The sequence below is a fragment of the Primulina eburnea genome, chromosome 8, assembly GCF_022965805.1.
Source record: "Primulina eburnea isolate SZY01 chromosome 8, ASM2296580v1, whole genome shotgun sequence".
NCBI classification, from domain to species: Eukaryota; Viridiplantae; Streptophyta; class Magnoliopsida; order Lamiales; family Gesneriaceae; genus Primulina; species Primulina eburnea.
In genome coordinates this window covers 4,835,908-4,852,596 of record NC_133108.1, presented here as the reverse complement: position 1 = coordinate 4,852,596, position 16,689 = coordinate 4,835,908, and the positions used below count along the sequence as shown (strand labels likewise).

The 16,689-nt window shown below is 33.2% G+C and overlaps 2 protein-coding genes across 2 annotated transcripts; one reads left to right on the top strand and one right to left on the bottom strand.

The window, feature by feature from the left end:
- The first annotated feature begins 9,307 nt into the window (after positions 1-9,307).
- LOC140838600 (transcription factor bHLH162-like) lies at positions 9,308-10,434 on the top strand. The gene is made up of 3 exons (XM_073205036.1): positions 9,308-9,503; positions 9,620-9,964; positions 10,069-10,434. The coding sequence occupies exons 1-3, from the start codon at positions 9,354-9,356 to the stop codon at positions 10,249-10,251; spliced, it is 678 nt and encodes a 225-aa protein (XP_073061137.1). The 5' UTR covers positions 9,308-9,353; the 3' UTR covers positions 10,252-10,434.
- A 1,109-nt stretch (positions 10,435-11,543) lies between these two features.
- On the bottom strand, positions 11,544-12,190 carry LOC140838601 (uncharacterized). The gene has a single exon (XM_073205037.1). It carries the CDS (start codon positions 12,069-12,071, stop codon positions 11,547-11,549), a length of 525 nt encoding a protein of 174 aa, XP_073061138.1. The 5' UTR covers positions 12,072-12,190; the 3' UTR covers positions 11,544-11,546.
- Positions 12,191-16,689: the final 4,499 nt, after the last annotated feature.

The window sequence follows — 16,689 nt, the reverse complement described above, 5'->3', positions numbered from 1 at the left end:
GGAATGGCAGCAAAGGAGAACCTTGTTGAAACAAGTTTCAAAGGGAAGAAGAGAAAGTTTGAAAAGCAACCACAACAAGGCCAACAACTATCAAACAAGAAGAAGTTCAAAGGCACTTGTTATAACTGCGGAAAACCAAATCACATGGCTAAGGATTGTAGGAAGCCAAAGAAAGGAAATCCTCAAGCCAAAGTTGTTCAAGAAAGGTCGGTACCATTTGATTTTTCTGAACTTAATTTGTCTGCAGTTATTTTGGAAACAAATTTGGTGGAAAATCCCAACGAGTGGTGGGTTGATACGGGAGCAACTCGACACATATGCTCCGACAAAGGGATGTTCTCTACATACACTCCATCGACCGGGAGAAAACTGTACATGGGGAACTCCGCTACATCTGAGGTGGTGGGCACCGGAAATGTGATACAGAAGATGACATCGGGTTTGCAAGTAACCCTTGTTGATGTACTTCATGTACCGGACATAAGAAAGAACCTCGTGTCGGGGTCTTTGTTGGTCAAACACGGGTTTAGACTAGTATTTGAGTCTAACAAGATTGTATTGACTAAGAATGATCATTTTATTGGAAAAAGATATCTCGATGAGAACCTTTTCAAGTTGAATGTAATGGCTATACGCCAAAATGTTGTTGAAAGTAATAAAGACAAGAGTTCTATTTACTTGCTTGAGTGTTCTCATTTATGGCATGTTCGTTTAGGACACGTAAATTTTAATACCTTGCAACGTTTAATGAAACTTGAATTATTGCCTAAACACAACGTCGATCCAACACACAAATGCGAGATATGTGTTGAAGCAAAAATGACCAAAGCGCCTTACCACTCGATTGAAAGATGTACAACTCCTTTAGAACTAATACACACCGATCTTGGTGATTTAAAGTTTGTACAAACTAGAGGAGGAAAAAGATACTACGTGACATTCATTGATGATAATACAAGGTACTGTTACGTATATCTTTTGAGGTCGAAAGATGAAGCTCTTGAAGCATTCAAATGTTATACGACCGAAGTTGAGAATCAACTAGGCAAACAAATAAAGAGAGTTCGAAGCGATAGAGGGGGCGAATACGGAGCACCGTTTGATGAATTCTGCACATCTGTGGGTATATTTCATGAAACGACTGCACCTTATTCACCTCAATCAAATGGCATTGCCGAAAGAAAGAATCTAACTCTAAAAGATATGATGAATGCTATGTTGATAAGTTCAGGACTACCCCAAAACTTGTGGGGGGAAGCAATACTATCGGCTAATTACATTCTGAACAAGATACCCCACAAGAAAAATGACAAGTCACCTTATGAATTGTGGAAATGTCACAAACCTTCCTACAAGTACCTCAAAGTGTGGGGGTGTCTAGCTAAGGTTGAAATACCAAAGCCTAAACAAGAACGGATTGGACCAAAGACGGTCGACTGCATATTCATTGGATATGCACATAATAGTAGTGCCTATAGGTTTATAGTGCACAAATCTGAAAATGCAGAAATGAATACGGGCATGACAATTGAGTCAAGAAATGCAGTATTTTTTGAAAATATATTTCCTTGTAAAGAGAGGAAAGAAAATGGTTCTAGCAAAAGAAAACTAGAGACGGAGAATGAAAGTCAAGTACCTACACATGATCCAACTCTATATGAAAATGCTATACCATTGGAAGACTCTTCAAAAGAGCAAGAGCCAAGAAGAAGCAAAAGGGCTAGAATCTCAAAGTCCTTTGGTCCAGACTTCCATACTTTTATGTTGGAGAATGAACCAAAGAACATACAAGATGCTCTTGCTAGCCCTGACGCTCCTTATTGGAAAGAAGCCATCAACTCTGAAATGGATTCCATTTTGCAAAACCATACTTGGGAACTAGTGGATCTTCCACCAGGTACCAAGCCATTGGGATGCAAATGGATATTGAAAAAGAAAATGAGAGTTGATGGAAGTATTGAAAAATACAAAGCCAGGCTTGTGGCCAAAGGCTATAGACAAAGAGAAGGTTATGATTTCTTCGACACGTATTCACCAGTTTCAAGAATAACATCCATTCGTGTGCTCATTGCTATTGCAGCTTTGCATAACCTTGAGATACATCAAATGGATGTCAAAACGGCATTCTTAAATGGTGAACTTGAAGAAGAAATATATATGGAGCAACCCGAAGGCTTCATAGTTAAAGGACAAGAAAGAAAAGTCTGTCGTTTAATTAAGTCTCTATATGGACTTAAACAAGCGCCCAAGCAATGGCACGAAAAATTTGACAAAGTGGTATTGTCAAATGGATTTAAGATTAATGAGTGTGACAAATGTGTTTACATTAAAGGCACTCGAGAATCTTATGTGATGGTATGTCTATATGTGGATGACATGCTAATAATGGGGAATAACCAAGAGTTGATAAAGGGCACAAAGAAAATGTTGACAAAACATTTTGATATGAAAGATATGGGTATTGCTGATGTAATTCTAGGGATTAAAATCTTTAGAACTCCAAAAGCAATAGTCCTATCTCAGTCTCATTATGTAGAAACAATGTTAAAGAAGTTTAACGCTTTTGACTCTACCCCAGTAAAAACGCCTTTAGACGTGAATGCCCATTTGGCGAAGAATCGTGGAGAACCAGTTTCCCGATTGGAATACTCCAAAGTTATTGAAAGCCTTATGTACATCACTAACTGTACTAGACCTGACATCGCTTGTGCGGTTAACAAGTTAAGTCGGTTTACAAGTAATCCTTGTGATGCACATTGGAAGGCGTTGACAAGGGTGCTTAGATATTTAAAGCACACCTCAGAATATGGACTACATTTCACAAGGTATCCTGCAGTACTTGAAGGATACTGTGATGCAAATTGGATTTCTGACACCAACGACTCCAAATCCACCAGTGGCTATGTATTTAGCATTGGTGGAGGAGCAGTCTCTTGGAGGTCATCGAAACAAACTTGCATTGCGAGGTCTACTATGGAATCGGAGTTCATAGCGCTAAATAAAGCTGCAGAAGAAGCTGAGTGGCTTCGCAACTTTCTAGAGGACATTCCATGTTGGACAAGTCCAGTGCCAGCAATCATGATACATTGCGACAGTCAGTCGGCAATTGCAAGGGCACAAAACAGTATGTATAATGGCAAGTCTCGACACATTCGTCGAAGACATAATACTGTGCGACAGTTGATTTCTAATGGAGTTATATCTGTTGATTATATTAAATCAAAGGATAACTTAGCGGATCCGCTTACAAAAGCATTAAATAGAGATCAAATGTACTGTCTGTCAAGAGGAATGGGTTTAAAACCTACCAAATAAAGTTTTCATAGTGGCAACCCAACCTTGTAGATTGGAGATCCCAAGATCTTGGTTCAATGGGACAACTAAATTATGAGAACTTGAGGAATCACTCCTCATTCCTAAGACGATGAGTGAAGTTGCCTACAAAGGTAGTGAGGTTAAGTATTGTACTTTTAATGATTCCGTAGCTTGCAAAAGCGGGGTAAGTAGGATACCCTTTTACAAGGAGATCACCTATGTACGTGTGAGGACGGGCCGCCTCGATGAAACACGTATGAAGCCAACATGTGTTCCATGGCCAAAACGGACACAACCGATAACACAAAATGGAAATAGAAGAAAGGTTATCAAGTGGGTACAGTTGTCTGGTTTTACATGAACCGCCAAGAAGTTCAAGACATCACGTTCACTTCGTGGCCTAGTAAATCCGATTGTATTCCACTAGGACAGGTTCAAAGCCAAAAGCTACCTCTCCTGATGTGATAATTTTTCGTATATACTCTCTCTTATGCATCACGAGCATTCATGCATTAATTTCATTCATGTGGGGGATTGTTGGAATTTTGATGCTTAATGAATGAAAATTAAGCAAGTAAATCAATGTGTTTGATTTGGAAAAATTCGAAAAGAAAAACGAAGCTTAATGAACAAATATTAAGTTCGATTGTTCTGAATAAAACTCGAAAAAGTTCATCATATATGTTGAAAGAATTTCAAACGAGTAGTCGGAACATGTAAGGGACGGAAAACGAATCGATTTTGAAAAAAAAAAAAAGAAAAAAAAAATCGGTTGGTGAACAGTAGGCGCGAATATGCGCGCAGGCGCGCGCTAGCGCCTGCCGAGTCCCCTGTCGAGACAGTAGCAGGCGCGAGCCTGCGCCAGATCCGGCGCGCAGGCGCCTGCCGGCAGCGCTCGGCAGGAGCTGCCGAGACGACTCGGCAGGCGCTGCCGAGAGCGCTCGGCAGCGCGCGCGCGCGTGCAGGCGCGAGCGGGTGCCTACAGGTTTTTCGTGTCCCTTCGTTTTTTCTGATGTTTTTTCATTTCCTTGGCATTGTTTGATGATGGTGATCAGTTACAATGGCCAAGGGACACCCTCTATGAATGAAAGATCATGTCTTTTGCATGAAAAACATAAATGCATGATTATTTGAAAATCAAAAAGACATTCAAACATAACATCATATGCATATTGATCATCTTCTTCTTCCTTCTTCTACAAGAGAGAGTTTCTTCATTTCCTTGTGATAGAACTTGAATATTTGAGTGCTCATTATTCAAGTGTTGTAGTTGTATCTTGGGAGAAGATTGCCACAAACTCTAGCACATTGTGAGGGCAAATTCTTCTTAAGGAGAAAGTGTTCAACACTTGCCTCTACAAAGCCATTTCCATTGTTTTCTTCTTGCTTTCCCTCATGTTTTGAATACCCCAAACAACAGATAAAACATTTTTGTGTACCACCGATTCATTAATCAGAAATATTACAAAAAATGTCGCAAACGATTTTTTTTTTCTTATACCAAGAGACAAGTCTACGCCAAGTTCTTGTATATCAAGCCAGCAAGATTGTCCCAAACATGGGCGGAGCCATGTGGTTTTTCGGCACTGTCCAGAGGACTCGGTTTTTTCTCTATTTTTTTTTATATAAAATTGTCTCATTTTTATAGTCCGAAGACTTCATTTGTCAATACTAGCTCAACCTTATCTAAAAAAATTCTACCCTAGACAGAATCTACTTATCTCAAAAAAGATATTATAAAAAAATAAAATAATCATGGTACAGCAGTACTAAAAAGGAATTCGCATGTATATCCACATGCTGTGGCAAAATGATGGAATGAATACGGCTTTAAAAAAGTCTTCGGATTCTCATTAATCTCAACCGTGTAAATCAGTCAAGTCTTTCAAAGATTGAACTTTTGATAATATCCTGTCTTTTTTTGTCAATAATTGTCACTTCGTAGGTTTAAAAATAAATAAAAAATTCCAAAGTGCTTGCACCGTCCAGTTTTGGTCGTCCCTACTCAAAACAATACATGAAATGGAAATAACATAGCACAAGAAACCAAATTCTTGCTCCTTTGTTGCTTCTGGTGGGGGAAATTTCGCAGAATACGTAAACATGGTGCACTTGTCGGTTCCCCATTGGCGGTCAAGATTTCTAAATCCCTTGACTGGGAGTACTCATTGGTTCTGGTTAATCAAAGATAAGGCTCTCAGAAGTCGTTGCATCAAGTCGTGGAGCCGAAATTTGCACAGTGGTTCTTACACTGTATGGACCATCATTCAATTCAACTAAGTTCGATTCAAACTCACTCCTATATTCTTCAAAATGTTTATGGAAAAAAAGGAACGTGTCCATTTCCACTCACTTCAATAAAAATTTCGTTAATTTCATTAAACATGTCGCGTTGTTTTGGCTGGCATTTCATTGATATATGGATCTATCGTTTATTCTTGTCACCAATCTGTGCGTGAGAGCATGCCGTACGCTCCTCGGTCGGCGCTCGGGGAGCTGTTTAACCTTTCAAGAAAACCTGGAATGTATCTTCTTCTATTGCAGGTGGATTTTAGTATTGAACCAATTGACGTACAATTTGCTCGACTTGACTCAGATTTCTAAATTTAAAAAAAAAATTATTTTATTTTATCAAGAACATACATACAAATACCGTTTTAGATTAAAATATCATGATTTTTTTTTTATATAATTATACATGGAAATACATGGAACTAAAAACATGGCTCCGATATACTTCATTTATATAATTGAATTTAGGGAGTTGTATTCAATGTAGGAGATTTATTTATTTTAATGGCTTTTGTAGATTTTAAACGTTTAGAGGTATTCAATTAAGACTTTTCTATGCTCTATAGAAGTTTAATGATATTCAAAATAGAATTTCATAAAGTTTTAAAAAGTCAAGTGATATTTACATTGACTTTTAAAAATTCTATAGATATTCAAATTATAATTGATTTTGTGATTTTTAATTTATGATTTATAAAAATTAATGTAATGTCCAATAATAATGAAAGATGATCCAAAAAAATGTCTCTTAATTCTTAATAATTGAATAGCCTCACAACGTAACAATCATGATTTTTTTATTTTTTTAGCATTTTCAATTAATATGTAAGCTATGATATTTTTATACAAAATTGTATCAACACAATAATAAATAATATTTTTTCCCATGTATATTATCGATTCGAAAATAAAATTACAGATTAATCGATGTATTTTTAAAAATTTAAAAACATGCATACAAACTCATATATATATATATATATATATATAATTTGAAATAGTATTTCAATATTTATATTAATAATTAAATATACTTATTTAAAAGTTAAATTATTAAATCCATATATATATATATATATATATATATATATATATATATATCAATTAATTATTGGTTCAAAAAAATTAATAAAAAAAATAATATGTTATAATTAAATATAAAATTTATAAAATTCTATAAAAAAAACTAACAAAAATATATAAAAATCTTGCAAAAAAATCTACACGAATCTACGTAAGTCTGTTAATAAATTTTGTAAAAGTTAATAAAATATATCAAATCAATAAAAATTCTATTATTTGAAAAATCATCAAAACTCTAAATTGAATATTATATCTCACTTAATTTATATGAATTTCCGACTAGACCAATTAATTAGCAAAAATAAATTAAACAAGAGCCGGATGAGAACGTAATAACAAAAAACTGCGGAACAGATCGCCGAGTCACATTTTAAAAAACAGCGTGTCCCTGACCCTGACTCATTTTTTGAATTATTAAAGATAAAAGTTAATTAAGTGTGATAGAATCAAGTGGAGACACAGAGAGATGCAAGTTGTGTACTCTTCTGCCATTTGACGGCACTAAGGTACAACTTACGTAGCGGCATCGATCTAAATGTATTTTTAAAAGTGCTCAAATTTTCGAGCTCTGTTTACTTTCAGCGACAGGTCTGAAAAAACATTTAAAAATATCAAATTTGTAGAGTTATCTACATTATCTGTTAGAATAGAAAATAATACCAAGTTTTTGATAAATTGAGGTTTTCATATTAAAAAATATCGAATTTGTCGAAATTTTCGATAATATATGATATTGATATTGAGATTTTCGATACGATAAAGATATAAAATTTGAAATTTTTCGATATATATGTCAAATACCAAAATAATAAAATATAAAATAAATAATAAAGTTATTTTTTAAAAAAATAATAAGATAAATTTTCTGTATAAAACAAGATATATATATACCGATATTATACCAAAATTTCAGCATACTGCAATATTTCGGTATAATAGATATGTTAATTATATGCATATCGAAATTTCCGTTACGATAGCTGTGTAAATATGTTTCATGATATGCATTTTTTGATACAGCAGAGTACGGTATACCACCTCTAATTACATTTAAAGGAAATGGACTAGCTAATGTATAAAATTTTCCTTATGATATATTATTAGTCAGAAACATTTTATACATGATCACGAACCTTTTTACAAATTAATTATTAAATGTATTTTCATATTTGTTTACATTTATTGAGGCAAAAAACTTAATAAAAACTAAATTTAATTATCCAAACTTAGATTTTGTAAATAATATGAGCTTAATTAAAAATAAGAAGATAAAAATGAACAAATACCATATCTACTCCAACAATTAAAAATTTTATTTTTTCACAAAAACTAAATATTTAATATTTAAAAATTTGAAATTATTTTTTATTATATACAAATAAAATATAAATTAACTTAAAGTTTATCCCAAGTTTAATATGAGTACATAAAATTTGGCCAATTTTATTCTATAAAATACATTAAAAAAATGGGTTGCGCGAAATTTTAATTTACCAAAATTTTATCAATCTTACACAACAATAAAAATATATATTTATATTCTAGAATTTAAAAGCTTGGTATTATGTTTTTTAAAATAATTTTATTATAATTTTCTAATATATATTATATTATTATTAATTTAATATTTTTAAATTTACAGCACGTCAGTTTTTTGCCAACTAAATAAAATATAGTTAAATTTATAGCAATTTTATAGAATTAATTAGTTATTGCTCAAAATTTTAATTCTAATAGTGAAAATGAAAAACTAAATAATGTAAATACTTGCAATATAAATACTTAATTTAAAACTTTGATATATGTGTCATATTTATATTTATTAAATAAATAAGCAAATTTTTATATAAAAAAAAATCGAACTTAGATTGGTTCAATCAACTACTGAAATTATATGTTGATTGAACCAATCTAATTTCGGAGTAGCGACGGCGACGATTGTTAAAAATTGTCGCGGATTCCATTTTAGCGACGGTTTTTTTTTTATATTTTTCGTCGCTAGATATTCCGTCGCGCGGACATGGCTCCACGTCTGCAACGTCTGCGCTTACGAAGCACGGACGCTGCTCCATGTAAGCAGCGTCCGCGCTTCATAAGCGCAGATTGTGGTAGTTTTGCAAACCTTTTTTTTTAAAAAAATATATTATTTTTGAAATTTATTTTAAAAATTAAATTATTTTTAAAAAACCCTATCAAAATTTAAGGGGAATTTTAAATTATTTTAATTAAAGAATGAGTTTATTATTATTAATATTTTATAAGACAAAAATTATTATTAAATCTTCAGATATAATTATTATAATAGTCCAAGTGAAAAACAATGTAGGCTAGTAACTAGATAATCTTTCCGGGTAGTGTGCATGGATATGAGGTCGCAACTTCGTCTTCAATTCTATTATGGACCCCATATATACATATACATATACATACATATACATATATATGTATAATGGACATCTGTACTATGTTCTAACATCTGATGCTACCTCCCCACTCGTCGGCTTACGAGAAAAGATGTCATTCCAAAACGTCACACAATTCCCTTTTACGAATTTTCTAACGAATTAATCATGATTTCCTCAACTTTACCAAACGTGGTATATATAGCTCTTAACTCACAAATGTTTTCACCCATTATTATAACATTTATATCATAGAAATTAATGGGAAAGCCTAAGGTTAGCTCATGTTCTTACATTCATGGTGCTGCTCCAAAAATTGAAAGGAAAGTGATAGAGAAGAATAGGAGAAATCTACTCAAGATTCTTTACTCTCATCTCTTCTCTCTTCTTCCCACTAATCATACTTCCAGGGTACAATTTCTCCTTGTTTGGTTTATTTTCTTTATGATATTCATCATGTATAATACATACATGTGATATATATATATATATAGGTTTAAATGACTGTGATTGAATGAATATTGCAGGAAGCGTTGCCACTGCCGGATCAAATAGATGAAGCCGTGAAATATATAGAAAGCATGAAGTCGAAGCTTGAAAATATGAGGCGGAAGAAGGAATCCTTATTGCGTCGAGCAAACCTTAGAACACCCGAGTTGAGCCTCACAAGCGATCATCAACCAACTTCAACACGTCTTGTTGAAGTTCAAGATATGGGACCGAATATGGATGTCATTTTAGCAAGTGGGCTGGCAGATTACTCCATGTTTCTTGCCATCATCCATAATTTGCTTCATCGAGATGGAGTGGAAGTTGCGAATGCCAACTTTTCAGTGCATGGGAGCTCAACTATTCATGTTCACCGTGACAAGGTGATTTTAACAGTCTAGCCGTTTGGGGGAAAATATGTCTTTCTTATTCAAATCTGCTTTATGTAATTTCAAGCTAAGGTACCTGACTCACTGTAAATGTGCAGATCCAGAAGTCCAATTCGAGTTATGGAGGGGCAACAACGTCAGGAGGGCTGAAGGAACTGATAGGTGGGAGTAGTAGCAGTGAAGTGGTGGAATCACAACTAAATGTATGTGACTATGGTATAGAATCCAATTTATGGGAGTACTTGTGTCTCCCAGAAGCATTCCCGCCAGCAGAAATTTAATTAAGGTTATCGTATGTGAAGATTTCTAAATAATAATAATTTAAGAAAAAAAACAACAAACTCTCCATACATATGCAACTCTTTGCTAGATCCTTATCTTTTGCGAGAATGTAATCACAAAAATATAATATTTATTTTAACAATATATAATCTATTCTTTGGCCAGTTATTATGGATTATCAAGATTATTAAGCATATCGTATGTTCGTTTTCCATATAAAATATACATTCAAAGAGTCGATCGTACTATGTAAAGAAGCAAGAAATGAATATCGTTAACCTGGGACATCATAGATTTCACAATAAATAAAATATCTAACAATATAATAAATGTTTGATATGTGCACCATAAAATAACAGAATCCTTTTGGAAAATGATAAAACATCGAAATTGTAGAATGAATCACTATTTCATGCTGCGAGATTTGTTGAAAACATGTTTGGATGGAAGAGAACTAAAAATGAGATATGTTTTAGTTAAGTTTCGAGGATTAACTAGTTGTTTCCCACGAAGGAACCAAATAGATGGTGAAGTTTTGGAAACATATATATGCCTAATTATGAGCAATTAAATAGTTGGTAGAGTGTTTAATATATGAGAAGCTACATAGGCCGAACTACTGAATTCCGATTTTGGTGAAAACTAGGTAATAAGTTGCATTTGTTCGATAATAATCGGTAGGAACTTTATGTTATATTCGTTATTATAAATATTTGATTAGAAGTTGTTTTGTTACATGACACTTGGCTGCCACAATCCTATTATATTATATAGGTATGCGCGTGTGTGTATATATATATACATGCTTTAGGGAGAAGCCTCAAGAAAATGACAAGGGGTAGGGGTATCCACCTAGCTACTTGAATCACCCACCGGAGTGCTGCTTCCTATGAATTAAAATATAGATCCTGTCGGCTCATCCACACGCCCAAAAGATTAACACCGGAAATGCGAGAAATGTTTTACAGTAACTATAGAAGTAGTACATTGCGACAGGCCAAATAGCCAAAAACAGACAGCCGGAATATTAGTCCACAAATACCTCGCAATCTACAAGGTCTCCTCTTTCTTTGCAAAACAAGTAGAAAAAAAGCTTAAAAAAAGAACAAAGCTAGTGCCCCCAAAAACTACCATTCATCGACTAAAAGTATGGATCCTGAAATATGTTCTCGTGAAGAGGAGAAAATTGGAGGTTCAATTTGAGTTATGTCGGTCCATATATCTTCAAGAAGTGCATCCCAGAAAGCTTGTAACTGGATCAATCGAATCTGGGCCCTTGATGAATTTGTGATCTTCAATCGAATTGGTTATCTCCGATGCTTTCTTTATGCTTCCTAACGAGCGCAAAGTACCCAAGAACCGCACAAACAGCAGCTACTATATTCCCTTCCTTGATCAACACTCTCAGAACAAACCCACCAATCTCAGCGGTCAATTTCTTACCTTCCACCACCAAGGTCCTCCTGGGCTTCCCAAAAAAAGCCAACAGCACGAGTACAGATATCCAAGTCATCAGCGTTGCCGGGACAGCCACGGCTAGCGCAGCCACCATCGAAAGAATCCCGAAAGCCATCCCCAGGAAAAGCGACGCATAGAGAGCCGACAACCCAGTCGAAGAAGAGGTAGAGGCCAATGATTCAGATTCGTACCAATTAAGAACTGACGTCAAGAGGTTCCAAGAAAGGTAAAGCAACAGTGAGTAAACAGACACAAATAGGCAAACCCATGTGCTTCTTTTGGCGACGAGCCTCAGAAGGATTGGCGAATCGGGGCTATCCTGGACACTTGAGGATTTTTCTCCCGTGATGTTTTCTGCCATAGATCTAAGTTGAAATTCTTTTCCCCTCGCTTTCCTTTCCTCTTATGGGTAGGCTTCAATTTTACGACCGTGAAAAGACGTTGCGAGAGCTGTCCACTTTGCCCTTTAGTACCTCTTTTATTTATTCTTCCCCGAAAAGAAAAGAAAAGAAAAGAAAAGACTGTAGCTGAAAGCATTCATTTGAATTAAAATATTAAATAAGCTGTAAATAGACTTGATTTTCTTTCAAAACACAATTTACATATCAGATTATCAGATATTTTTAGTTTATTTTCAAATTAACTTATAGCGAATGAAGAATGATCTCGTGTGTGACCGTTTCACGGATCCTAATATGTGAGATGGGTTAACTATACTCATATTCACAATAAAAAATAATACTTTTAGCATAAAAACTTTATAATCATATATACTTACTATCCTCTAAATATTAAGATTGTGGGGCTTTATGTTTTATGGCAAAAACTTGTATGCGACGGCTTCACACGTCTTATTTGTGAGACGGATCTCTTATTTGGGTTATCCATGAAAAAATATTATTTTTTATGCTAAGAGTATTACTTTTTATTGTGAATTTAGGTAAGGTTGACCCGTCTCACAGATTAAGATCCGTGAGATGGTCTCACATGAGACCCACTCATGTCTTACATAGTAATCAATTAATTTTGGATCTTGGTATATTTTCCGATAAATCGAAAATATTTACCTTCTCAAATTAAAAAATCATTCCATTTTTATTTAATTAAAACTACCATAAAAACGTAAGTCTCATGTTCTAAACAAATAATTTTTCGTTTTTATCTATAATTTTGGTTTTTTATTTTATTTTAATAAACTTTATCTAGATTTTCCATATAAAATTTATTTAACATAAATTTTTTATGAGTGGGTCTTCCGTCTCACGGATTTTAATCTGTGAGACGGGTCAATCCTACTCATATTCACAATAAAAAGTAATACTCTTAGCATAAAAAATAATATTTTTCATGGATGACCCAAATAAGAGATCCGTCTCACAAATATTATCCGTGAGACCGTCTCGCACACAAGTTTTTCCCATTTTTTTAATATCTAGACACATATATGTATGTCAAAGGACATGAGCATTTATTACAAGCGACCTTGACACTCGTTATACTCTTAATTTTTTTTTTTTGTTATTTTAATTTAATTTTTTTATAATAACTGTTATATTAGAAAATAGGAATGTTAAAATTATTTAATTTAAAAATTCAAAAGTTTGGATAAAGATTAAATAAAATATTTTAGTAATTTTAAAAATTTTGAGAAATAGAAATGTCATTTATAAGAAAATACATAAACTTATTAAAATATAGTATTATAATATTTTTATTAAATTAAAATAGAATTGTTTTATAATTTTAGAGAATTATTATTGAGAATTATTATTGATATTTTTTTAAAAAATTGATTAATATAGCCAAGTGGGGTCCAGTTTCTGAAAAAGCGGAAGCTCGTATCAACCGTTGGATCGGTCCGATCGGAAACGTAGCTTATACGGAGCAGTGACCCACTCTCTGTTGGGTTTTAACCGGGCTATGCATCCGGTCCTTGTGAAAATCCTAATTAATACATTATCTTTATAAAAAAAATTAATAGATTAATATTTCTGTGAATTTTTAAAAAATTTACTCACGTACCTCAACCTTACTGTAAAATATATTTAATTATCAAATTAATTTTATAATTTTAATAATATCCTAAGAAGATAAATAAAAAACATAAAAACTCTAAATAGAAAAATGTAAGATATGCACCAAATAATTTTTTTTTATGCCTATCAATTTGTTTTCTCTTTATTTATTTTTATGTCTTTTTTTCAATGAAAAACATACAACAATGAGAAATATATGATTCATAAAAAAAGTTATAAAATGATAGAAAACGATCGCTCATGATCGAATCAACGATCGTCGTGACACCTTGGCATGAACTAGAGGCTGTTGTCTTGAATCGATGAGATTTGACGATGGAGTCTGTTATATACGATTGGACGGAAAAACAGACGATTTTGGGGGTTGGAAACGAAAAAAAAACTAGAAGTAGAAGGCACGGCTAGGGAAATTGGAGAATTGATTGAATGAAATGTGAAATTCACATAATGGCCCTACCATTTTTCTCAAAAAATAAATTAAAACGAAAAATAGAAAAAAGGAAAGGGATATTTCGGTGAATAATCTTTGTCAAACTTCATTTGCAAAAAATATCATTTTTAAGTATATTTGAGTATTTTAAAATATACATAAAAATATCATTTTTTTAAAAAAAAAATTGATCAAAATTATTTTGGTAACTACCTCAAAAAGAAAATGATGGAGAATAGATAAAATTGATTTAATTGTATTTCTTTGTTTTTATTCAACTTCAGTTACCGACCATAAATTGTTGTTGTCTGATTAATTATACAACTCCGGATATGGAATGAGATTATAAATCATTATAGACACGTGTTGAATGTTTCTATCGCTCTGAAGGCGTATAACTTTAGCGAGATCTAGGTAAGAACATTTAAACTTAGATTCTTATTAGGAATGTTTGGATCGAAATTTGAATGATATAATTTATTCGTCACTTGGGAAATGTGGAATAAAAATAATTAAGTGTACTTGGCCATTAAATAATTGAAATTCACGTAGTTCGTGGAAACTACATGAAAATCGTTCATCTAGATATTTTTTCTAATTGATATTTTCTCGATTCGATGATTAGATTAATATTTATTTGTAATTAATTCATTTTCAGTGAACCAAAAATTTTATCGATTATTCTAGATAAAGTCGTGACTATTTTAATTACAAACACTGAAATTTCTTTCAAAATATCTGAAAAACACATGTACATAAACTCATATGAGCAGCAATGATAAGCCTCAACTTATAATATAATTCGAAGAAAAATGATTGAATTGTTGTTCCTAGAATCTAAGCTGCAAATTCATAAGATATTCCATCAATATGTATAATTCCCAATGTTCAACATTTTTCATACCTATTTCTACGCCAACCTTAACCATCCAATGAAAATATGATCAAAATACATACCTAGGAATCAACTTATACGTAGGTGATGAATCTGGATTCAATTTGGAAAGAAAATGCTTGACTTGATAAGAATTTATGAAGAACTTGAAGAACTCTCAACTTTTTCTCTCGATTTTTAAGGTGTAAGAAGGCTTTAAATGATGAAAATGGCTAGCTTAAAATTTTAACCTCCCTGTATTTAAATGACTAACAACGTGTTTTGGAAACATATTTTCACACACTGGAGCACAGGGGCGCCCCAGGTGTTGTCGGAAATATGTTAACAGGGCCTTCGGCGCGTTTTGGTCCCATAGGGACGTGTCGTGTTCTATCCAAAGTCTTATTTTCCCTTCGGAGTTGACGAACGTGGTAAAATAAAAATTGTAGACCTATATGCCTTTAATTTCATTTACGGTTAGTCTCACTCAATTTTAAGAATGGACCATAAAGTTATGATCATTGTATCAAAATGTGTCAATACAAAAAAATTATAGTCCTATATCTTGAATTTTTAATAAAATTGGTCTCGTCTCATTTGGATTAATATCTAGATTTTTATACTAAAAACTATAACTGATGTCGTTTATCAATCGCAATCCAAATATACCTGTTAAGCATAAAATCAAATATTAATCCTAACCTTCATTACAACATCATTTTTTTCACTTTCGTTAACAAATCCAAGTATTCCATTTCATCGTCTCAATGTCAATACTTCACATTTATCATTAACTCTACCAAATAGTCGACATAATATACTAAATCACGTGCTCGTTATCCTCATATGAATTGCCTTAAGAATAAATGTGATGTGATCTCGCTAAAATGGATGAGCCGGGTAAAAGACTCTAACGGGTCAAATCAATAATTTATAGTTTTTGGGAAGTTAAGTGAAGATAATGGCTACGATAACACCTGCAAACAAGAAAAAGAACTCGTGAATGGACGTTGGAGGGGTGTCCGGCATAGCCACTCTGATGTTTAAGTTAGCAGGTTGAAGATGAACACAAGCAAATATATGAGAGAATATACGTAAGTGCTTGACAGTTCAAAGATTCAGAATCATTAAATGAGAAGTATACCTGCTATTTATAGTAGAAAATGGGGTAGATACCTCAATTCTCGTGCACCTACTAAGTATGACAAGTCGGATGCCCATACTATAGCTTCTGATGGCTTTTAGGACATTCCAAACCCAAGTGGTTCTGACAGATTAGACGGCCTGTAAAAATCATACTTGAGTATGGTGCAATTCTCGAGGTGACCCGGTAGTAAGGCACCCGGATGATTGTGTGAGAGCCAGGGCTGTTGGTTGATCACCCGGGTAGAGATGAAGTGCCCGGGTCTTTGAGAGGAGTACTCGGTATATTGGTATTGATCTGGGCTATTCAATTAATATTCCAGGTCAATGATGACCAGAATCCGATATCCAATGTAAGAGAATACGATTATCATTGATCGTATAATATTGTTATCAAAATACATAAATATCGTAAATCATTGTTCCTCCTCTTTTAAGAAATTATGAATTGAACTTACTTCATAAAATAGGATATATTAGTCGTATTTTTTCTTCA

What these genes read in the sequence shown, in the direction of transcription:
- LOC140838600 (XM_073205036.1), top strand. Translation starts at nt 9,354, where the DNA reads ATGGGAAAGCCTAAGGTTAGCTCATGTTCTTACATTCATGGTGCTGCT. An exon ending in CCACTAATCATACTTCCAGG is followed by an intron (nt 9,504 to 9,619) that starts GTACAATTTCTC and finishes TGAATATTGCAG; the next exon opens with GAAGCGTTGCCACTGCCGGA. An exon ending in TTCATGTTCACCGTGACAAG is followed by an intron (nt 9,965 to 10,068) that starts GTGATTTTAACA and finishes GTAAATGTGCAG; the next exon opens with ATCCAGAAGTCCAATTCGAG.
- LOC140838601 (XM_073205037.1), bottom strand. Translation starts at nt 12,071, where the DNA reads ATGGCAGAAAACATCACGGGAGAAAAATCCTCAAGTGTCCAGGATAGC.